At 38.1% G+C, this 25,658-nt stretch overlaps 1 protein-coding gene across 1 annotated transcript in view; it reads left to right on the top strand.

Annotated features, from left to right (window-relative positions):
* Positions 1-5,812: 5,812 nt before the first annotated feature.
* Positions 5,813-25,658, top strand: part of FABP12 (fatty acid binding protein 12) — a 74,345-nt gene continuing 54,499 nt past the window's right edge. The window contains exon 1 of the mRNA XM_035277091.3: positions 5,813-5,874. Within this exon, the coding sequence (XP_035132982.1) occupies positions 5,847-5,874 (28 nt within the window). The 5' untranslated portion in view covers positions 5,813-5,846. The remainder of the gene's footprint in view (positions 5,875-25,658) is intronic.

Below are 25,658 nucleotides of genomic sequence, written 5' to 3' on the forward strand. Positions count from 1 at the left end.
TTATTAGCAATGTCTGATGCTTTGCAGTAGGTTTATGTGGATGTTTCTACTTTTTCCTGTTTTGATTCATTTGATTATCAGGGCTCCTTGGTTCAGCTCTGTATTTTGTCAGTCCTGCCCTTCTGTGCAGTTTCCTTTATAATATCTGTTGAGTGGTGGCGGTAGGCAGGGTTGGCTTGTCTTGTTTATCATTGATTTCGGTAGGATCCTTAATTTTTCACTCTTAGTTTCAACTTTTCCTTCACTTCTTGGTCTCCAAGAGGTACCATCTCTTCTGTCTTACTTGATTCTCCTCCAGAATCACAGTTTCTTTGAGGCAGCTGGACTGTGCCTTACCAAGTGCTGATCTGTGCTCAGTGTTTTTGTATTTATTGTCTGACTTATTCTTTTCTGAGGGTGGTTTTTTCGGTGTTCCCTTTGGGTCCTCAGCTTCTCCCTGCTCTTCCTCACAAAGTCTTTTCTGCCTCTTCTCCTCTATTCTGTTAGAATTAATTTGTTTGCTCTTGTACTTACAGGTAGTTTCAGATTTGCGTTTTCTGATTCCTAGAAGTGCTGAAAGAACAGGTCATGTGGGTTTCATTTGTCCTCCTTATGATTTTATTTTTCATATGCATAATGAGGAGTTTCAAAATCAGCATGCCACTGTTACTCTCCAAACCTCAGAGCCGTTCTGTAATCACAGTTTCATAAATGAAGAAATTAAAAGCAAATATTTATCCTTACTTTTATGTTTACATTTTTAAGCAAAGCTAGAGTTTTGAGGTCTTTAAATAGTTAACACTTTTAATAGTTAACACTATACTAAATGGCATTTCTCTAACCTTTATTGTAGTTGTTTGCACTAAAGATCGTAACTTTGGTTGTTCAACAAAATCTGTTAGTTTTGAATAACACATACTTTATTGCCTACTGTTTCTTTTTTCCTTTTGGAAATATCATCACTGAGTTATATGCATCTTACACAGGATCAAAGATCATCTAATAATTCAGCCTTATTTGTAGATGAGTTGACTGAGCTTCACCGAGGTGACATGGTTGCCTTAGATTGCACAGCTGGATGGAGATGTAAGAGGGAGATGGTGATGCAGGAGCAGATTTGGGGATGAGTTCTTCTTGGCTCATGTTGAGCTTCAAGTAAGAGTAGGAAATCAAGGTAGAGATACCCAGAGGGCAGCTGGAATCATCAACTGAGTGTGGGAAGGAGAATTAGAAAGACTGACAGTTGTCTGCTGAGAGGTGAGAGTTAACACTGCAGGACAGGAGGTATTCACAGTAAAGCAGAAAGATGGAATCAGACATCAGAAATCAGAGGAATCCTCAGAGAATCGACTTAGTGTAGATCTCACCTCTTGGAGAAAGGTTTATCAAGGAAGTTTTTACATATAAAATAAAAATAGCGACTCTGAAAGCACTTTATCCCACCTGAAACTGATATCTTGACCTCTCTCAGTAAGAAGCTGGTTGTCAGTTATCATCATAATTTGACTGTGGAGAAAACAATCAGGGTGAAATGAAGAAAAAACTGTGAAGAATCAATTGACAAGCGTATCTTTCAAAACTCCATGTACAGAAAAAGCTTAACAAGGAGGGAAGAAGCACCTCTGTGAATTTAATGAAGTTTGAATATCAGGCTGGGCCTCTTGATTGGCAATATTCAGGATCATCACGTGCTCGTGTGCATGCGCATGTGTGTTTTAAACTGTTGTCCTAAAATAACCTTTTTTTATTTGCTTTTTTTGCTTAGCTTTACTAATGCCTTGTGTAATGTGAGCAGACAATGATAATTCCCCTTTAAAATACAAACCTAAAGAGTAGGTTAAGAGAAGTCCACCATAAAACTTGTTCCTGTCCCTGCTAATTTCTCCTCCTTGTTTCAGCACTGGAGGTTGATCCTGCCTTTTTACCGTGATTATCCAGGCAGTGCTACAACCTAAGCAAATATTTATTCTAGCCAGAAAACACTTAAAATGGCAAGATAACTCTTTCAATATTTACTATTCTGCAATTGGCCAGAATGCTGCTAATGACTTTTAAACACACAAGGAAAGGTTAATAGATTTGACTGATAGCTATTACACTCTTAAGTTACTTGGTTACTGGCGAATAATGGTACAGAGCATATAATGATAGATGAAATAACTACTATAAAGTAACAAAATGGTACCATGCAAATGGGCTCCTTTACATCGGCAGTAGGTTCTACTCACAGCAGGTTTTGCTGCACATGCAAGAGCAGCTCATTTATTTTTTTTCCACCAAAATGTATTTAATAAGCTTGTTATATAAAATTAAACACAACGTTGTCAACATTTTGTCATAATTCAAACTCACTGATATCAAACTGGGAGTAGTTTGTATTTTGGAACACTTCCTAAGCTAAAAGTATTTTACATATTTACAACACATGTATATATAAGTGAAGAACTACTTCAAATAATGTTGAAATTCACAGAATTCTAGAGATTTATAGTTACAGTTTAGAAGCATCACCAATTTGTCTGCAATCAAATGTACAGGCACTAATTATAAAAAATGTTTTAACAACTATTAAGCCAAAAGAAGACAAAGAATGGGAGGGACATATATGGTTTTAAAGTCCTGTGACAAATACTTAGAAGATTAAAAAGTAATAATATAAAATTGATTTAACAACCACATTTTGTTAAATCCCTGATTGTTGTTTTTGGTAGCGTAATACAGTGTGTCAGAAGGCAGTGTGCTCTGCCATGAGGAACGCTGCAGTGTCTCATCAGAGCCATGCTAGATGCAGTGACAGCCCTCGCTGAAGACAAAGAAGTGGGTATCAGCAACTTTGAGTTTCATACACCTTCCGCATACAAACTAACTACTTATGCTTATATGTATTCCTGAAAGATTAAAAGGCCCGTCACCCATTCAAAAAATACTTTCTCAACATGCTTTAAAAGGGTTCCTCACTTTTTTTTTTTTTTTGGAGACAAGGTCTGGCTCTCTCGCCTAGGCTGCAGTGCAAGTGGTGCAATCTTGACCCTGCAACCTCAAGGGCAACTCCTTTCTGCCCAGCTCATATGACAACTTCCTTGATCAATCTTTCTTCAATAGGATGGATCCACACTAAGATCCTCTAAAGATAATTGTTTATAAATTATCTTAACCTTCTGCCTTTATGCAGTTACCTCTTCCACAATGTCAACTATTACCTTTTAGCAGACAACTCTTAATCTTTTTAATTCTCCATTTCCAAACTCAGGTGGCTCTTAGAGCTGCCCTCTGGCCATCTCTACCCGGATTTCCTATACTTGCTTAAAGTTCATCATGTCCCCAAAAGAACGAATTTCCACATCTGGTCCTGCATCGCCGTCTCCCTAATCATTGCCAAATTCCTGTAGATGATATCCCTAGTGGGTTTTGAATCTGTCCCTCTCTGATTGTCATTTTTGATAGCTGCCAAAAGCAGAATAGGTCCTTTCAGGTGAATACATTCCTCCAAGAGTGAAGACACTTTGACTTATCCCTGTTTCTTGTAATGGTAAAACCCAGGAGAGTTGGCAAATAAGAACCTGTTTAACCTCCTTCCCTGTCTCCCTAAGACTACTTGCCAGTGGCGCTAGCAGCTGCATTTACTCCTAGATAACTTCCAGGAAGTATCTCACTTTTATTATTTTCACATCTCTCTGGTACAGTGACTTTGGAAACAAAATCCATCATTCTATTTACAGCATTCTGTTTTCAGAGGTGGTATTTTCATTTACAAAATATAGTAATTCTCGATCACTGAAAATGTCAAATCCTAAAAAATGTGGTATTCCTACTATTGTTCTCGAACAGTTGTTGGTCAAAGATTCACTTGATAAATCCAAGTTTTCCAAAATAGACAATTCTGATGATTTCAGAGAGTTCTCATGTCAGTTCTGTTTAGAAATAATTTGAAGAACAATTTTCACATTTTATGTCTACATTGAAAATCAGTCGAATTTGCTTCAGCCTCAAAGAGCACGTTTATGTAAAACTAAATGAGCACTGGCAGAGAGGTGCATTTTTTTTTTCCAAACAGGAAAAGGCCTAAAGATTTTAAGATCTTCTACAGAATCAGATCTTATTAGACGCATTTTCTTCACCCACTCCTTAAGAAAAGGGAGCCGACATAGAGCTCTGAAATGATTCAACTGAGCCTTCCAGAAAGTGGTTGCTTTCTGCTTTCTGGACACTGATGCAGGTAGTAGAGACATTGGTGAGAAGGGCTTTGGTGTCAGTCCAGAGTTTGACTCTCTGCTCATTTATCTTATTATTCTTAAATCATCTTAGCCAAGTGTTTCTGGAGAACCCAGTGGCAAGTTTCAGGTGCTAGGGTTATAATGATGTTAGTTGGAGAAGACAGACAATGAAAAAAAAGTGAAATCAAGTGAAAATCAAGACAGGGCCACTCAGAATTTTTGGGTTGTCTGTAACTGGCCGGATGGCCAGAGAAGTTCCTGAGGTGTTCTGGTCCATCATTGGCCAAGTTTCTTAGCTTCTCACTTTTCAAACGTGGTTGTTGGGAAGACTCCGTTCAATAATAATCGCAAACCACTAAGAACATAATCTGGCATGTAGAAAGCACATGATTATTATAATCTGATATTGTTTTAAGTTTCCCAAAGACAGGATTTCAAATTGTTTTCTTCACTCACGGCTATATCTCCAGTGCATGGAAACATGCCTGACACATCGCAGGCATCCAATAAATATTTATTGGCCAAATAACTTTAAGGATGAAGAGAACCATGATGGAAATAAAAGGCAACAATGCACATGAAATGAAACAACAAAGAAGTTCACACACTGCTTCCTGGAGCCTTGATAAATTGAACCCAACCAAGTCTGGTTTTTGGGGAATCCAAAACAAAACCCAAAAATACTCAGTCTGCTCCTCTCATCTTGATCCACTAGAGGGAGTCTGTTACTTAACGTGAGACAGCTTTCTTCAAGTGCAGATGAAACTGCTTTAAAATGATGAGTTGATGAAATAATGATTAGAACTAATGACCTGTCCTGCACATTTCTATTTAAGTAGATGGTTAAAATAAATTGTCTCAGGCCAGACTCAGTGGCTCACACCTGTAATCCCAGCACTTTGGGAGGTCGAGGCAGGCAGATCACCTGAGGTCATGTGTTTAAGACTGGCCTGGCCGATATGGTGAAACCCCATTTCTACTAAAAATACAAAATTAGTCAGGCTTGGTAGCACACACCTGTAGTCCCAGCTACTTGGGAGACTGAGGCAGGAGAATCACCTGAACCTAGGAGGCGGAGTTTGCAGTGAGCCGAGATCACACCACTGCACTCCAGCCTTGGTGCACAACAAGACCCCATCTCTAAATAAACAAACAAATAAATAAATAATAGTCTCAGATCATATCAAGTAGTAATCAAAAAAAATTATCAAAATGTGATTCCTACAGTCATTCAAACTTTGTAAAAGAAGAATAAACATTAAATAAATCATTTTTATTTTATTAGCAAAAAAAAGCAAAATAAGTAAAGCTGAATATTTAAAAAAAATCTTTGGGCATTCAAATTATGATGCTTTAAAAATATTATCACTTGATTGTTTTAGGAATGAAAGCCAATATTCCTTTTTTGCATGCTCTCTTGAAGGCTCAATTCAGACAATTTGAGAATCATAATATTTTGCATTTCATTACAATTTCTTTGTCTCTTATTCTTGGATATAGTTTGTAAAGTATAAATGGTCCCTGTAAAAACCAATGTTGAGCATATGTTGAAATGGTGAGACAGGAAGCATAAATAGAACACTAATCCTCTAACAGAGCCTGGAAATCCTCTAACCTCTGGGGACTCATTGGCGAGTGCTGCCTCTGCATAACATGCAGGTTCTTTTCTTGGAATTCTCAGGTAGGACACTCTATTGCTTAAACTGAGATTTTGTTCTCACAATTAGAACAATTTTAGAAATGCCTTTTGAACTTATTGTATATGCGTACATAATAGAATGTTGTTTGGAATTTTTCATGTTGGAATTTCAGTGGCTCAAAGCTATAAATGAAAGTCATTTCATGGTTTAAATTTTAAATTCAAGAAAGCATTTATGTTTAAGGCCAACTATTTCCCTAAAGGCTAACTAGAGAGAGACCACTCAGAGTCAGCTGTCTTCTCTGGGTACTCGATGCCTTCCTGCAGAGAGTGTTTAAGGCAGCCTGTCTTAGAAGGTACAGTTGGCACGGAGAGAGAGATGTTTGCTCCCAGGAAGCCAAAGAGCTGGAGGTGCCAAAAGAATCTTCACAAGGCGTGGTGCTGTCTGAAAGAGAGGGAAATAGATACTTATTTTTAAAATGTCTGCTTAAGCAGGGACTTGTCAATCTTTCTTATTCTCCTTAAATAGGGGGAAAGCGAATTGGGTGACCTGCTGTCTTAGGAACTGCCAGGTTAGGAGTGGGGTCAGAGGGAGGGTCAGGGCTGTTTGTCGTTTCTGGGAGGTGAAGATAATGGATCCCCTGTGTTTTTGCCAGCTAGAGAGACTGTTGTAGAAAGGAGAAGGGTAATTTTTAAAATTTCTTGTGGAGACTGGGTCTCACTATGTTGCCCAGGCTAGTCCTAGGCTCAAACAATCCTTCATCTTTGATATCCCAAAGTGCTGGAATCACAGGCATGAGCAACCCTGCCAGGGTTTGTTTCATTTTAAAGGATTCATTTCTGTTCATTTTAAAAAATTAACTCACAAAATTTAATTTGAAGATTTTCCCCGTGACTTTGGCAAGATCCAACTATCCAGTCCCAGTCTTTCTCCTTTGGGAAGGAGACATGATTTGCTCCTTATGGAGCTTTCCCTTTTTCCTCTTCTAGTTGCTGGTTCCTTCAGCATCTTGAAATGCATGAATATATCCCTATCTATGCAACCTGAGTGATGTGGCAATCACCTGCTTGGTCTATAGTTGCTGATCTTGGGTGCTATGCTTAGGAATGGGCTGTGGCTCCAACATGCCCTGTTGAAGCGGGTTTTAGCCTTTAAAGCTCTCCTGATTCACTTCTAAGTTTGGACACATCCGCTGCCAACCCCCAGCTGGGATATTCATATGGCTTTTCTCTGATGCCATCATCTCTTTGCTTTCCTTTCTGTGGTGTTTGCAGCATACCTATATCTCCAAATCCTTTCTCTTTAAAGGGTCTGTTATTGTACTGAGTGGGGAAACATTTAAGGCCTTTCCTGTAAGATTTGAAATAATACTAGAATGCCTACTTTCCCCAGTTTTATTCAACACAATATTGGAAGTCCTGGCCAGAGAAATTAGGCAAGAGAAAGTAATAAAGGGGCATCCAAACTATAAAAGAAAAAGTCAAATTAGCCTTATTCACAGACAGCATTATCTTATTCTTAGAAAGACATAATGACTTCACCAAAAACAAAATGGTTAGAACTAATAATTCTGTAAAGTTGCAGTATACAAAATTAACACACAAAAATTAGTAGTATTTATATACACCAACAATGAACAATCTGAAAAAGAAATGAAGTAAACAATCCCATTTGTAATAGCTACAAAGAATATAAAATACCAGAAATCGTAGCCAGAGCAATCAGTCAAGAGAAAGAAATAACAGGCGTCCAAATAGAAAGGGAGGAAGTCAAACTATTTCTTTTCACAGACAATATGATTCTATACCTAGAAAATCCCAATCTCTGCCCAAAGGCTCTGTGATGGTTAATATTGGGAGTCAATTTGATTGGACTGAAGGATGCAAAGTATCATTCCTGGGTGTGTCTGTGAGGACGTTACCAAAGGAGATTAACATTTGAATCAGTGGAGTGGGAGAGGCAGACATACCCTCAAACTGGGTGGGCATCATCTAATCAGCTACCAGAGAGGCTAGGATAAAAGCAGGCAGAGGAACTTGGAAAAACTGGACTGGCTTAGTCTTCCAGCCTACATCTTTCTCTCATGTTGGATACTTCTTGATTTTGAACATCACACTACAAGTTCTTCAGCTTTTGGACTCTTGAACCTTCAAACACTGACTGAAGGCTGCACTGTCAGCTTCCCTACTTTTGATGTTTTGGGACTCAAACTGGCTTTCTTACTCCTCAGCTTAAAGACGACATATTTTGGGACTTCACCTTGTAATTGTGTAAGTCAGTACTCCTTAATAAAGTCCCCTTTATTTATATATACATCTAACCTATTAGTTCTGTCCCTCTAGAGAACCCTGACTATTACAGGCTTCTAGATCTGATAAGCAACTTCACCAAAGTTTCAGGATACAAAATTAATGTATGAAAATTAGTAGCATTTCTATACACCAATAATGTCCAAGCTGAGAGCCAAATCAAGTTCTCTTGGCTCTCAGTTTGGACATTATTGGTGTATAGAAATGCTATTAATGCTTTTGTGGCTTCAAAATAGAAAAAAAAAAGAAGAATAAAATATCCACAAACACAACTAACCAGGGAAGTGAAATATTTGTACAATGAGAATTACAAAACGCTGTTCAGAGAAATTAGAGATAAGACAAACAAATGGAAAAACATTCCATGCTCCTTGATAAGAAGAATCAATATTGTTAAAATGGCCATACTGCCAAAAGCTATTTACAGATTCAATGCTATTTCTATCACACTATCAATGGCATTTTTTCACAAAATTCAAAAAAATTACCAAATTTATTTGGAACTAAAAAAGAGTCTGAATAGTCAAATAAATCTTAAAGGAAAAGTACAAAACTAGGAGAATCACAATACCCAATTTCAAACTATACTACAAGGCTACAGTTACTAAAACAGCATAGTACTTGTTTAAAAACAGACACATAGACCAATGAAACAAGTGAGAACAAAGAAATAAAGCCTCACACCTACAATCATCTAATTTTTGACAAAGCCAACAATAACAAGCAGTGGGGAAAGGACACCCTATTCAATAAATGGTGCTGTGATAACTGGCTAGCCATATACAGAGGATTGAAATGGCCCTTGCTTTTTACCATATATAGAAATTAACTCAAGAGAGTAAAGACTTACATGTCAAACCCAAAACTACAAAAATCCAAGAAGAAAACCTAGGAAATACTATTCTGGACATCAGCCCTGCCAAAGACTTCATGACAAGGACTCCAAAAGCAATTACAACAAAAACAAAAATTGTTAAGTGGAACTTAATTAAATTAAAAAGCATCTGCACATTAAAAGAAGCTATCAACAGAGTAAACACACAACCAAGAATGGGAAAAAATGTTTGCATGCAAACAAATCAACAACCAAAAAGCAAATAACCCCATTAAAAAGTGAGCAAAAGACATCAACAGACACTTTTGAAAAGAAGACATACAGGTGGGCAACAAGCACAGGAAAAAAGTTTCACTATCACTAGTCATTAGGGAAATGCAACTCATGACCACAGTGAGACACTATCTCACAGCCATTAGAATGGCTATTATAAAAATGTGGAGAATGACAGATTCTTGTGAGATTGTGGAGAAAAGGGAACACATATACACTGCTGGTTGGAATGTAAATTAGTGCAGCCATTGTGGAAAGCAACCTGAAGATTTCTGAAAGAACTTAAAATAGAACTGCTATTTGACTCAGCAATACCATAACTTAGTATATAACTAAGGGAATATAAATTGTTCTGTCATAAAGACACATGCATGCATATGTTCATTGAAGCACTATTCATAATAACAAAGACCTGGAATTAACCTAGATGCCCATCAACAGTGGGATAAATAAAGAAACTGTGGTACATATACATCATAGAATACTACACAGCTATAAAAAAGAATGGGGTCATGTCCTTTGCAGCAAAATGGATGGAGCTGGAGGCCATTATTGTAAGTGAATTAACACAGAAAACCAAATACCGCATGTTCTCACTTATAAATGGGAGCTAAACATTGAGTACACATAGATACAAAGAAGGGATCAATAGACACTGGGGTATACTTGAGGGTGGAGGGTGGGAAGAGGGTGAGAAATGGAAAACTATTTATTGAGTATTATGCTGATTATCTGGGTTACAAAAGTATTTGTACACCAAACACTCACAACATGTAATTTACTCATGTAGCAAACTTGCACGTGTATTCCTTGACCCTAAAAGTTGGAAAGAAAAAAAGAACCTAAAATACATAGGAATCAATTTAATCAAAGAGGTGAGTGATCTATACAAACAAACAAACAATAAAACAGTGATGGCGGAAATTGAAGAGAACACACAAAAAATGGGAAGTTTTTTCATGCTCATGGATTAGAAGAATCAATATCGTGAATATAATACTCAAAGCAATTTATACAGATTCATTGACATTCCTGTAAAAATGTCAATGATATTCTTCACAGAACTAGATAAAAAATCCTAAAATGCACGTGGAACCACAAAAGACTCTTAATAGGTAAAGCAATTTTGAGCAAAAAGAACAAAGCTGAAAGCATCACACTACCTGACTTCAAATGTTAACATAAAGCTATAGTAACCAAATGAGCATGAGACCGGCATAAAAACAGACACATACCAATAGAACAGAATAGAGAATTCAAATATAAATCCAGATATTTACAGCCAACTCATTTTCAATGAAGATGCTAAGAATGTACAATAGGGAAAAAACAGTCATTTTAATAAACAGTGCTGGTAGAACTGGGTAACTATACGCAGAAGAATAAACCTAGAACCCTATCTCTCACTATACACAAAAACAAGACAAATCACAATGCATTAAAGACTTGCATCTAAGACTCGAATCTATGAAACAACTAGAAAAAAAGATTGAGGGTATGTTCCAAGACTTTGGTCTTGGCAGATTTTTGGGGGTATGACCTCAAAAACATGGGAAACAAAATGTAAAACTGACAAATGATATAACATCAAGCTGAAAAGCTTCTGTATAACGAAAGAAACAATCAACAAAGTGAAGAGACAATTCACAGAATCGAAGAAAATATTTGCTAACTATCTATCTGACAAGGGATTTATAACCAAAAGATCTGAATAGATATTTCTCAAAAGAAGACAAACAAATGGCCAACAGGTATATGAAAAGGTGCTCAACACCACTAACCATCAGAGAAATGTAAATCAAAACCACAATAGATGTCATCTCATACCAGTTAAAATAGTCTTCATCAAAAAGATTATTATATAATAAACGCTGGTGAAGAAATGGAGAAAGAGGAACACTTGTATGTACACTGTGGGTGGGAATGTAAATTAGAATATCCACTATGAAGAACAGTATGGAGATTCCTCAGAAACACTAAAAATAAAATCACCATACAATCCAGCAATTACACTTCTGAGTATATATCCCAAAGAAAGGAAATCAATATATCAAAGCGATATCTATAACAGCTTGGCTCACAGGGGATTGGTCAGGAGTGGGAAGTCACATGTTGTGTTCCTAATCTAAAGCAATGCAGCTGTGCGAATTCCCAGCAACTCCTCAAACTGGGCTCAGAAATTGTGAGAACTGTGGAATTTACCTGTTGTAAAAACTGTAGGTATCTGCAATGGCAATGGTGGCTGGTAAGAACCTTTTGCTTACTTACCTTTTAACTACAATGGAAAGTCCCTTCTGAGTCCAGGCCAGTCTGATCTAGGTGGGGAAGATAGAGCTGCAGAGGCTGCCTACATACTGCTCTTTTAGACTTCCAATCAGCACAGGTGCATCTCCATTCATCTCCTGCACTCTAACACCATCCCTTTGACAGTCCAGTCAAATCTTAGCTGTTTATTCATTGGCTTGGTCCTTTCATGTTGGGGGAAGAATTCTAGGCTTCTCTAGTCAGCCAACTTACTGATGCCACTCCCTGGGATATTGAATTTTTTCAAATGCTTTTTCTTTGTCCATTGAGACAATTATATGGTTTTTGTCCTTCAGCCTATTGATATGATGTATCACATTGACTGATTTGTGTAGTTGAACCACCTTTGTATCCCTGGAATAAATCCACTTGATTATGGTGTATTATTTTTTTGATGGGCTGTTGGACACAGTTTGATAATATTTTGTGGAGAATTTTTGCATCCACATTCATCAGTAGCATTGTCCTGTAGGTTTTCTGTTTTTGCTGTGTCCTTGTCTGGTTTTGGTGTCAGGGTTATACTGGCCTCATAGAATGAGTTAGGGAGAATTCCTTTCTCTTCAATTTTGGAAAAGTTTGAGGAAAATAGGTGTTAGTTTTTCTTTAAATATTTGGTGGAATTCAGCCGTGAAGTGATCAATTCCTGGATGTTTCTTTGTTGGGAGACTTTTTATTATTACCTTAATCTGGCTTTTTTTTTTTTTTGCCTCACCCAGTTGCCAGGCTAGAGTACACGGAGTGCAGTGGTGCAATCTCAGCTCACTGCAACCTCCACCTCCCAGGTTCAAGTGATTCTCCTGCCTCAGCCTCTCAAGTAGCTGGGACTAGAGGTGTGTGCCACTACACCCAGCTATTTTTATATATATTTTTTTCTATTTTTAGTAGAGACAGGATTTTGCTATGTTGGCCAGGATAGTCTCAATCTCTTGACCTCATGATCTGCCTGCCTTGGCCTCCCAAAGTCCTGGGATTACAGGCATGAGCCACTGCACTCAGCCTATTACCTTGATCTTATTACTTGTTATTGGTCAGTCCAAGTTTTCTATTTCTTCCTGACTCAGTCGTGGTAGGTTGTATATGTCCAGGAATTTATTCATTTCCTCCAGGCTTTCCAGTTTTTTAGTGTGTAGTTGTTCATAGTAATCTCTGATGATCTCTTTTATTTTTGTGATATCAGTTGTAATGTCTCCTTTTTCACTTTGATTATGTTCATTTGGACTTTTTTTTTTATTGGTCTAACAAATACTTTATCAATTTCATTTATCTTTTGAAATAACAAACTTTGTGTTTTGTTGATCCTTTGTCTCTGTTTTGTTCAGTTCTGCTCTGATCTTTGTTATTTCTTTCCTTCTATGAATTTTGGGTTTGGTTTCTTCTTGCTTTTCTAGTACCTTGAGGTGCATTGTTAGATTGTTTATTTGAAATATTTCTGCTTATTGCTATTATAAACTTCCCTCTTGGCACTGCTTTTGTTGTATCTCCTAGGTTTTGATTCATTGTGTTCTGATTTTCATTTGATTCAAGACTTTTGATTTCTTCATGAATTTCTTCCTTGACCCAGTGGTCTTTCCGGAGTCTGTTGTTTAATTTTCATATATTTGTATAGTTTCAATGTTTCTCTTTTTATGGATTTCTAGTTTTATACATTGTAGTCTGAGAAGGTGCTTGATATAATTTTGATTTTTAAAAATTTCCTGAGACTTGTTTTGTATCCTAACATGTGGTCTATCTTGCAGAATATTCCATGTGCTGACAAGAATATGTATTCTGTAATTGCTGAATGAAATGTTCTGTCAATGTCTTTTAGGTTAATTTGATCTAATGTTCAGTTTAAATCCAGTATTTCTTTGTTAAGTTTCTTTCTAGATAATCTGTTTCATGCTGAGAATGGGGTATCACAGTGCCCAACTATTATTGTATTACAGTCTCTCTATGCCTTTAAATCTAGTAATATTTGCTATATATATCTGGATCCTCAGTGCATGGTGCATTTATGTTTAGAATTGTTGCAATCTCTTGCTGAATTGATATCTTTATCATTATATCATGACTTTCTTTGTCTCTTTTTACTATTTTTGACTTAAAGTCTATTTTATTTGATATAATTATAGCTATTTCTGCTTGCTTGTGGTTTCAGTTTCAATAGAGTATCGTTTTCAATCTGTTTACTTTTAGCCTACATGTGTCTTTACATGTGAGATGAGTTTCTTGTAGGTAGCTTATGGTTGGGTCACTAAAAAAATCCAGTTAGCCAATTTATTTCTTTTAGGTGGGTATTTAATCTGTTAACATTCAAGGTTATTATTGACATGATGGTGCTTATTTCTTCATTTTATTAATTAATTTAAGGTTATTTTACTTATTATTTCTTTCTCTCTTCTTGTTTATTAGTGTGGCTTGGTGGTTTTCTGTATTGGTAACATTTGAGCTTTCCCTCTTCCTTGTTTGTGTGTTTGCTTTACCAGTTGTTTTTATATTTTCGCGTGTTTTCATGATGGTTGGTTTACTGCTTCATTTCTAGGTGTAGGACCCCTTAAGCATTTCTTGTAGTCAGTTTAACTGTGATAAATTCTCTCAGCTTTCGCTTGTTTAAAAAAGACTTTATTTCTCCTTTATTTATAAAAAAAAATAACTTTGCTGGGTATGGAATCTGTGGCTAACTCTTATTCTTTCTGCATTTTGAATATATTACCTAACTTTCTCCAGTCCTGTAAAGTTTCTGCTTGGAAACCCACTTTTAATCTGACGGGTGTTCTTTTATAAGTGCTTTTCTCTTGCTGTTTTTAGAATTCTCTGTCTTTGACATTCAAAAACTTGACTATAATGTGTCATTGAGAAGATCTTTTTGTCATTGTATCTGTTTAGGGAAGTAGAAATGTTACATTCTTTCATTTGTTCAAATGAAGTTAAATCTGGTTCCGGGCTTTATCTCACCCAGGTTGCTAAGAAATTCAATCTTAGTATGTGGTGGGGAACTCCTTCCCCTTCCTGAGGGTCAAATCAGACTTTTGGAACAGCAGAGTGTTTCCACAGGTAAGAATATTAGGGAAAAGACATTACGGTCAAAGTCGTCACTTTCCAAGCCTTGTGATTGAGCAGCATCGACCCCAATGGGCTGAGCAAAGGCATAAATAAGAGCCTTAAAGAGTGGGCTCTTCCTTCTTTCCAGCTTTCGTTGCATTCTTATTGGCACTTCGATTAGAGTTTAGGACTTCTACATAGCAACAGACTCTGGGGGTTCTACCACTCTTGAACATCAACACCTCCTCAATCCTTTCCCAATTCTGTTGATTTCTCTTGCCCTTGTTTTAGAGACTTGCTACAGGCCATGCTTTTTTTTTTCAATGCATATTTATGAACTTCTTTTATTTAAATATATTTTCACACATCTGATCTAAATACATAATACAGAAGCCTGTGTCACTTGGGCAATGCGGCCCAGGAGGGCCTGAGACGAACACATCCACCTCTAGGTCATGCTTTTAGGCCATGCAGTAAAAAGCAAAGTCCTACTATTTCTCTCCTGAGAGTAAGAGAAACCTCCAGGATAAAACAGCTTGGATAAAAAATGTTAGCGAAGCAGGAAAAAGTTCTCAGTCTATTCCAAGTCTTACACAATGGGAAGAATAAAACTGAATTTATTATATTTATAAATTATTCTGTTGTATATTTTACTCAAGACTCTTGCCTCACCATAGCTTCCCTTTCTGGATGAACAAAATATGGGCAGAAAGACCTGTTGCAAGGAGAAATTGGGAGCAGCTGAGAGACATTGAAAGAACTTTGCTTTTCGGGGGAACAATGAAAAACTCCAAGGGGACTGTGACCAAAATCTGGATTCTCATGTAGAAAGTACATGCTTTAGGGCTGGGCACGGTGTCTCATGCCTGTAATCCTAGCACTTTGGGAGGCCGAGGCGGGTGGATCATGAGGTCAGGAGATCGAGACCATCCTGGTCAATAAGGTGAAACCCATCTCTACTAATAACACAAAAATTAGCTGGGCATGGTGGCATGTGCCTGTAGTCCCAGCTACTCAGGAGGCTGAGGCAGGAGAATTGCCTGAACCCAGGAGGCGGAGGTTGCGGTGAGCTGAGATAGTGCTATTGCATTCCAGCCTGGGTAACAAGAGCGAAACTCCGTCTCAAAAAAAAAAAAAAGTACATGCTTTGTCCATGGAATGTATCTTAAAACAACTAAAGAAGACTAGTTGCTAGTTTTTCTTTACTTTTGTGCATTTGTTATAAGTCTGTATTTTAACCAACATATTGAATGTTTATCCTGTGTAGAGAATGATAAAGCAGTTACTTGAGCAGACCAATGACCTTTTTAATTAATAGAAGAGTTTTATTTAATGAACTCATTTTGTTGACAATATATTCAAAGCAAAGATGTTATGGCTTAGAGTAAAACTTACAAAAGTTAAGTGGAGATCATTTAAAGGCATATAATTGTATTAGTTTCTATTTCAAATAATAAATTAGGCAAATAAAGTGGCACCAAAATAAGATTTTAAAAATCTTTAATAAATTACGCGTTTGTAACTAGAACCTAAAAAGTTACAAACAAGTTAAGTCTTTCTTTCTAATTTTAGTATCAGTAGGGACTTGGACAGATGCGTTTAAGAGGTGGATTGTCAGGTGTATATTTGTTGAGGTGATTGATGGGACTCCACAGGAGCTGACAGCTGTTGACCATCAGGTAAAATGCAACAATATAGGGACAATTGTCAGGCTTTTCTCTTTCTGGCAAGTACCAAGTGAAAAGTAGGTGTATACATTGTGTTTTACAAATTTTAAACCAGTATGCGTACATATCATTTTTTTCTCAGAAAAGAACTCAAAGTTCCTTCGTAAAATAGCTCATAAGAACCCACTGTTACTTTTTGTTTCATTAGGTAAAAAAGAAAGAGAATAAATGCAAATAAAATAGACATTTTTAAGAACAAAAACCCATTTTTCAATCATTGCTGAAAGAAATATGGTTAAACCTTGACTTTACATCATCAAAGAAGTATCTCAAGAAACATCCCTTCAAAACATTTATTTGTCAAAGTCATTTTTTAAAATATCCGAACTCAATTCAGTCAAAATGTACTTAAGAACAAAATCATGAATAATATTAACATGTTTGAGGACATTACACCAGTAACATGCCAGCAAGAATATACTTTTTTCATCTAAAAGAAGCTTAGCAGGTGCCAAAGAGGAATCAAGAATTAATTGCATCAAAATGACATTTGCTTTAAGGGGATTTTTATGTGATGATTTTTCTCAGATCATATTTGTCAATCTAAATATTTATGACATTGTTGAGAAAATAAAAAAATTAAAATGTCCAAAACACTTACATATTTTAATTTGAAACTCTTGTATAGAGATCGTCTTTTTTTCCTTATTTTGGTGGTGGGTCTTCAGTTGTCGTAACCATAAGATACCTCCTCTCTAGTCAGGCAGTTATATTATTCACTGCTGTGAGTAAAACATGGAAACAGTAAAATTAAAGCCATGAATCAACTGAGATAAAATTTGTTTCCTTAGAGTTTAATGGAGGAACACTTTAGACTGGCAAAAAAAAAGTTTTTCTCTTGTGCTAAGTAATTTACTTCCTTACAAATGAAATGGAGAATGGACACCAAAACAGAAACTTGAATACGTATGTCAGAATCTATTGAAAATTAAATAATTCATTTGTTTCAGGCAGATTCTCATTTATGTTCTGTATACATAGAAGTGACTTGTATTTTTTGTGTTATTATTTCCCAAAAGCTTGCAGACCACTTGAAACAAGGACTTTGGCCTACTTTTCTGTCATCGCAGAAGGAATAACTAGGGCTAAAATATAATTCATGCTCAATTACTACTTGTCAAATTATGGTTTTAGTACTATAAACCAGTATTTCTCTAAATATATTCTTTTGAGAATTAGGCTCTCTAGATAGAAGCTCATAAAACATTAGCCCTATGGTGAAATAAATCTGAGGAACCATCTGGTGTATTCTTACATTGGAAATTTAGTTTCTCAACTTATATTAAACGAGGCCGTGAAAAGTCCTGTGGCTAAAAAGTTCACTGATGTTTAACCTGATGCTTCCCAAACTAATGTAGTCATAGAACCATATTTTAATATACCACAATCAACCTTCCATGGGTCTGTTGGGAAATACAGTAAAAACAAATAATTAGAGGATTCCATCTTCTAATCCTAGCCTTAGTGCAACATCCAGGACTGCGATCCTGCCTTAACTGAAATTTAAAAGTAATTGTAAGAATATCAGTAATGAGATTTAAACATAAAATATTGTAGCTACTCTTGTTTCCTATTCCAGCTCAGAGAATATAGCTATAATCAGTTGTGTCCCTAGAAGACTTCATTTTCATTTTATCTTTTCACTTTGTCGCCCGGGCTGGAGTACAGTGGTGCAATCTTGGCTCACTGCAACCTCCACCTCCCGAGTTCAAGCAGTTCTCTACCTCAGCCTCCTAAGTAGCTGGAATTACAGGCACGTACCACCATGCCCAGCTAATTTTTTCTATTTTTAGTAGAGGTGAGGTTTCACCCTGTTGGACAGGCTGGTCTGGAACTCCTGACCTCAAGTGATCTGCTCTCCTCGGCCTCCCGAAGTGCTGGGATTACAGACATGAGCCACTGCACCCAGCCGTTGGAAGATTTCTGGAAGATACATATAATAACTAAATATATTAAAGCAGCTAAAGGCCAAGAAACATAATATTCCTTATCCAATACATTTAGTCAAATCAAAATTATAAAACATATCCCTAAGATCTTTGAAGAAAATACCTCCACTGAAATACCTTTTTGCTTTCATATCCCACCTCAAAAATAAATACATAATTTTAATAATCTGTGTTCAGTGTATGTCAAGCAGAGAAACTAAATTCCTGGTGTGCTGTGTGCCACAGGTAGACCTGTAAAGATGCATGCAAAATTCTACTTCCAGGAATATATCCTATAGATACATGCACATGTGCAAAATTACATGTGCACAAATAATTGAAAATGGTTAAAGGATCATCAGTAAAAAACTGTTTTTAAAGGTATGATAGACCCTCTGGTTATTAGGGATGCCTAAATATTTTCAGCATTTTCTCATTCTATTCAGGTGGTATATGGCCATCTAACCCTTTTGTCCAATGCCATAAACAGAAATAAGTTCTGCCACTTTTAAATGGAATCATTTAATTTTAGTATAAGTCTCTCTAAAATTCTCTTTCCTACTGCTAAAATGACTAGATAAAGCTTGCTGCATTTGCCTGGATGGCTTACTGATGTAGACATGGAACAGAACTCCTGGTCAACTCATGAGAAACATACAGCACTAGCCAAAAATAAAATTTTGTGGTTTTAAGCCACTGAAATTTGGGGATTGTTTGTTAGTGGAACATACCCTGGGTTATATTAACAGCATATCCATTTAGCTGAATGTTAAATGGCTATTCTGTATAAAAAAGGAGGCTTGGCGTGGTGGCTCATGCTGTAAAGTACTTTGGGAGGCTGAGGTGGGCGGATCACGAGGTCAGGAGATAGAGACCATCTTGACTAACATGGTGAAACCACATCTCTACTGAAGATACAAAAAATGAGCCATGTGTAGTGGCATGCACCTGTAGTCCCAGCTATTCGGGAAGCTGAGGCAGGAGAATCGCTTGAACCCAAAAGGTGGAAGTTGCAGTGAGCCAAGATTGCACCACTGCACTCCATCTTAGGCAAAAGTGCGAGACTCCATCTCAAAGAGAGAAAAAAGGAAACAATTTACATATTTATGGAGTGATGTCCAATATATATTGTCTAAGGTATATTAAGTGAAAAAATTAAGGTGCAGAACAGTACACATAGTATAATATGTGTACGTCTGTGTGTGTTATATATAACATAGAACACCTCTGGAAATATACTCGAGGCCCTCAAAATTTTGATTTCCTATAAGAAAAAATACTTGATTGAGAACTAGAGTGGGAGAAGACCTTTTACTATATGCATGCATTTTTAGTTGTGTGAAAATATTATATATTACAAATTAAATTTGGAGAAACATACATGAATATTTTATATGAATTATTCATTGGGAAACAAATGTCAAGACCCCCTTTGAGTGCTAGTCTTATAAATACGGCATTGAAAATGGGATATTTTTTATGCTTCTGATTTGAGATTTTATCACTATTGTTACATCATTCAAGTCAAATCATAAGTAAAGGCTAGAAATTAAGAGGAAAGTCATTAGTCTTTCAGCTATGTATTTTTTGCCAAGAAAGTCTCCAAATATTAGTTGAAGGCAGATCTTAAACATTCTTTACTCCAAGTTCTATTAGCTTGGGTTAATTTTTTTTTTTTTTTTTTTTGGAAAGGAGGAAGGCAGGAAGGGAGGGAGGGAGGGAGGGAGAGAAGGGAAGGAAGGAAATCGAGCAATGAGAGAGACATTGCCGACCTCTAGAGGTCTACAAGTTGATTTCTTTTTTTTTCTTTTTTTGAGAGAAGGAAAGAAAAAAAAAGGAGTGAAGGAGAGGAAGAAAGAGGAAGAAAAAGAGGGAGAGAGAAGGGAAATGTTGCTTTATTCTAAAAAAATGGGTATTAATAATGGCCAATCAATGTTTCATTTAAACCTATGAGTATGTGTAATGTGATATTGACAAGAATGTATATTTTGTATATTTAAAGTGGAGGGCTCTATAAATATTTATTAAGTTTACTTGTTCCGGATCTGAGTTCGAGTCCTTGATATCCTTATTAATTTTCTGTCTCGTTGAGTCTAAGTCTTTTTATAGGTCTTATGTATCTGGGTGTTAGAATCAGTAGCTCTTCTTGTTGCATTGATCCTTTTACAACTATATCTTTGTTGCTTTTTAAGATCTATTTTATCAGATACGAGAATTGCAACTCCTGCTTTTTATTTATTCATTTATTTTTGCTCTCCATTTGGTTGGTAAATCTTTCTCCATCCCTTTGTTTTGAGTCTTTGTGTATCCTTGCAAGTGAAATGGGTCTGGATGTAACATGCTGTTGGGTTTTGGCTGTATCTTTTGATTGGGGGATTTAGTCAATTTAAATTTAGAATTACTGCCATTTGATGTTAACTGGCTGTTTTATCCATTCGTTGATGTAAATTCTTTATGTTGATGCTCTTTACTTTTTGGTATATTTTTAGAAAGGCTAATACTGGTTGTTTCTTTCTATGTGTAATGCTTCTTTCAGAAACTCTTGTAAAGCAGGCCTGGTGGTAATAAAATCTCTGAGTACTTGCATGTTCATAAAAGATTTTCTTTTTCCTTCAGTTGTGAAGCTTAGTTTGGCTGGATATGAAATTCTGGAATGAAAGTTCTGTTCTTTAAGGATGTTGAATATTGGCCCCCACTCTCTTCTGGCTTGTAGAGTTTCTGCTGAGAGATCTGCTGTAAGTCTGATAGGCTTCCCTTTGTAATTAACCTGACCTTTCTCTCTGGCTGCCCTTAGTAATTTCTCCTTCGTTTCAACCCTGGTGAATCTAACAATTATGTGCCTTGGGGTTGCTCTTCTTGAGGAATATCTTTGTGGTGTTCTCTGTAGTACCTGGGGTTGAATATTGTCCTGCTTTGCTAGTTTAGGAAAATTTTCCTGAATAATATCCTGAAGAATATTTTCCACTTTGGATTCATTCTCTCCGTTGCATTCAGGTACACCTATCAAATGTAAATTTGGTCTTTTCACATAGTCCCACATTTCTTGGAGACTTTGCTCATTCCTTTTTATCTTTTTTTCTCTAATCTTGCCTTCTTGTTTTATTTCATTAAGTTGGACTTCTGCCTCTGATATCCTTTCTTCTGCTTGAACAATTCGAGTGTTTAAACCTGTGCATACTTCTCAGAGTTCCTGCATTGTAGTCTTCAGTTCCATTAATTCACTTATATCCTCTCTAAGTTGTCTATTCTCATTAGGATTTCGTCAAACCTTTTTTCAAAGTTCTTAGTTTCTTTACATTGGGCTGCAACATGTTCTTTTAACTCACAGAAGTTTCTTATTATCCATCTTTGGAAACCTGATTCTGTTAATGGGATGCGCTTGTTCTCCATCAAGTCTTGTTCCCTTGTTGATGAGGAACTGTGATCCTCTTTAGAGGGAAAGGCGTTCTGATTTTGAGTATTCTCAGCCTTTTTACACTGGTTTCTTCCCATCATTGTAAATTTATCCACCTGTCGTCTTTGTAATTACCAACTTTCAAATTAGGTCTCTGAGTGGACATCCAAGTTGTTAATTCCCAGGGCCGAAATATGAGCAACCCACCGCACCGACCAAAACAGTGGCATTAAGACTGACGGTGCTTTTCTGCCTGGGAATCTCCAGTTTGGCTTCCTTCTTGAGTCCGTAATAGGCGACTCTGCCTTCCTGGAGCTCCAAACCTTGGTCAGAAGGGGAACCAGTCCCGTTTACTCTGCACCAAGAGCTGCTGCACTGAGGTGCCGGCACAACCACTGCACCGGCCACAAGAGTTGCGGTGGCTACCCATGTGGCTCCTCCAAACCTCGGTCAGAAGGGGAACCAGTCCCGTTTATTCTGCACCAAGAGCTGCCGCGCTGAGGTGCCGGCGAAACCGCTGCACCGGCCACAAGAGTTGCGCTGGCAACCCGTGGAGCTCCTCCACTGGGAATCTTCTGTTCCGTGAGCGACCAAAATTTGTCTGAAAGTGTGGCATCCTCTCCTTGTCTGAGCTTTCTCTGGGAGCTGCAATCCCGAGATGTTAGCGATCGGCCATCTTGGATCGTTCACTGCTTGCTTGGGTTAATCTTAAGGGTAGTGGCTGGCACAAAATTGACCAAACCTAGATATCAGTATAGCTTAGTTAAACTTTCGTTTATTACTGAAGATTTATTGCTACTGTTTCTCGTTGGGGTGTGGTTTAGCAAAGTGTTTTGAGCTGCATTTGTGCATGCTTGATACCTGCTCCTTTTGATCCTAGTGATCTAGAGGGCATTTTCACTGGGGCAGGGATGCTTCCATGTGTAATCTTACTAACAGCTAATAGAAAGGCCAAGGCCAAATTTATCTGTTTTTAGGGTTGTGCGGACCCATCTAAACATTTTCAGTGTCTTGCTTTGAATAGTTAAGCCACGTTAACTGCATAAAATACTTAAGTGTAAAATTAAAATATGAGAAGAAAAGAATTAAGTATAAATGGTAGTTTACAGTTTGGGAATTCAGGGTCTTTAATGTTGAATTGGCAGAGGATTGGCTAAGAGGGTTTCTCATAATTAGAGTAGATTTAGGGGATGATATATGGATTAGTTCATCATTATAATTTGCAAATATATGTGCTTTCCTATCAGTTAAGATATTTTTGTTTTTAAATAAAGGCTTCTGATTAGCTATATAGAGCAGTCCCCAACCTTTTTGGCACCAGAAACCAATTTTGTGAAAGACAATTTTTCCATGGATGGGGGTCAGGGAGTAGTGATTTCATCAGGAATTAGTTAGATTCTGATAAGGAGCATGCAGCTTAAATTCCTCACATGTGCAGTAGGGTTCAGGCTGTCATGAGAATCTAAGAATCTAATTCTGTCACTGATCTGACAGGAGGAGGAGCTCAGGCAGTAATGCTTCCTGGCTTGCTGCGTACCTCCTGCTGTGTGGTTCCCTTCCTAACAGGCTGCAGACCTGTGGACGAGTACTGGTTCACAGCCTGGGGGTTGGAGACCCCTGGTAGAGAACACTGGGTTCAATAATAATGATAAGGCAAAGTAAATCAATGAGCAGTTAATAAGTAAGTTAGGTGTCAGGTACAATATATCACTGTACCAGTCTCTGGGACTCCCTTGCTTCTGCCCTCTTCTATGTAGGCTCACGGGAATTGATTATTATTATTTATTATTTTTTTAGAAAGCATATAAATCTAATAGCCATTATCAAGAAAGTTCTTCATGTCTTAAAATCATGGCTCAACAAACTATGGCTGACAGGAAAAACCTAGCCTGCTGTTCATACGCAAGGTTTCATATACAAAAGTCATGCCTATTCATTTAGGTACTCCCCATGGCTGCTTTTGCTATTCAGTGACAGACTTGAGTAGTCGTCATAGGTAGCATATGGCCTGCTTAGCCTATAATATTTACTCTCAGGCACTTTGCAGAAAAAGTTCTTCAAGCACTACCTGAGATATCCAGCAGCAAAAAAACCATGGCATAGTTTTTGTTCAAATGGGAAATAAACAGAAACATTTGTTTCGACCTTCAGATAACTCAGTAAAATGATGGTAATGTGGGTAGACAGGAAGGTGGGCTATAAAAGAATTAGAGAATTTAATAAATTTTCTGAAAGATGGAAAGGGCTGGGAACTTTAAAACAGAAATAAAAATTTTGCAAAAGCAGGCCAGGCGTAGTGGCTCACGCCTGTAATCCCAGAACTTTAGGAGGCTGAGGCAGGCAGACCACAAGATCAGGAGTTCGAAACCAGCCTGGTCAACATCATGAAATCCCGCCTCTATTAAATATACAAAAGATGAGCTGAGCATAGTGGTGCATGTCTATAATCCCAGCCCCTCAGAAGGCTGAGGTAGGAGAATCACTTGAACTGGGGAGGTGGAGGTTGCAGTGATCCAAGATGGTGCCATTGCACTCCAGCCTGGTGACAGGGTGAGACTCTGTCTCAAATAAATAAGTAAGGCGCTTTCCAGAGAAGATGGCGCTATAGGAGCAACTCAGGATTGCAGCTCCCAGTGAAAGCGCAGAGGGTGAGTGGATGCTGCATTTTCAGACGGATCTTTATTGCCCACAGACCAGGAGATTCCCAGGTGTAGCAGCCCCATGGGCCACCAGCGTGGCTGCTTTGCCTGGCACAGCTGTTTCAACTGGCGCAGCTGTTTCGGCTAGCACTGCAGTGCAGTGGCACTCTGTACAAAATACACTGATCTGGTTGCCCTGTTAAACTGGCAATTTGAGATTTGGGAAGGCAGATTAGCACATACATCTGATTAAACGGGGCTTAAACAGTAAGTCAGGCCAGGAGACTCCCGGGCAGCGACATTGTTTCAGCCGGCACAGTGGGTCACTGCACGGGAAATCACACAGATCCCGGCGCCCTTTCAGCAGGCGACTGGAACACCTGGGAGAGAGAGTCAACCATTCAACTTAAAAATAAAAAACGGCTCTGAGGCAGGGAGCCAGGTGGTCAGGCTTGGCGGGTTGAACCCCCACAAAAACAAACAAAACAGCAATTGGAAATGCTTGGGGTTGAGAGTTTCATGGCAAACATAGCCGAACCCAGGATGGTGCAGCTCGGTGGGGGAGGGGCGTCCGCCATTACCGAGGCGCTCCACCCCTATGGAAGTACTCTGCCATTGCTGACGCAGCCTGCAGTTGCCGAGGCAACCTGCCATAACAGAGAGAGTCCGCCATTAAAGAGGCAGGCCACCATTGCCACAGCAGTTCTAACCACACCCACATAAACAGGACTACAGGGAATTACACACAGCAGCAGGGCGGAGCCCACGACAGCAGGGCAGAGCCCAGAGCAGCTCAGCATAGCCTCAGCAGGCAGGCAGTGACTAGACTGCCTCCTTGCTGGGCAGGACAGTGCAACGGATACTCATAAATAAAGCCCTAACTCCCCAGGACAGAGCACCTGAGGAAATAAAGGGGCTTTATGAGTTCTGCTGCAGCAGACTTAAACATATCTGCCTAGCAGCCCTGAAAGAACAATGGAGCTCACAGCTCAGCACTGAGCTCTATAAAGTACAGACTGTCTCCTCAAGCAGCTCCCTCACCCCCATATATCCAAAGAGTCACTTCACAAAGGACTGATCAGACTGACATTTGGTGGGCATCATTCTGGGACAAAGATAGCAGAAGAAGAAACTGGTAGCAACCCTCAATGTTCCCCAGCTGCTACAGGTATTCCCCAGGCAAGCAGGGCTTGGAGTGGACCTCAGCAGTCATACAGTGGAGGGGCTAGACTGTCAGAAGAAAAACTAAGAAACAGAAATACTTCATCATCAACAATCTGGATGGCCACTCAGAGACCCAGTTGGAAAGTCAGCAACTACTCAGATGACAGGTGGATAAATCCACAAAGATGGGAAGAAACCAACGCAAAAAGGAGGAAAATACCCAAAACTGGA

Source organism: Callithrix jacchus, chromosome 16 (genome assembly GCF_049354715.1).
Source record: "Callithrix jacchus isolate 240 chromosome 16, calJac240_pri, whole genome shotgun sequence".
Classification (NCBI taxonomy): Eukaryota; Metazoa; Chordata; class Mammalia; order Primates; family Cebidae; genus Callithrix; species Callithrix jacchus.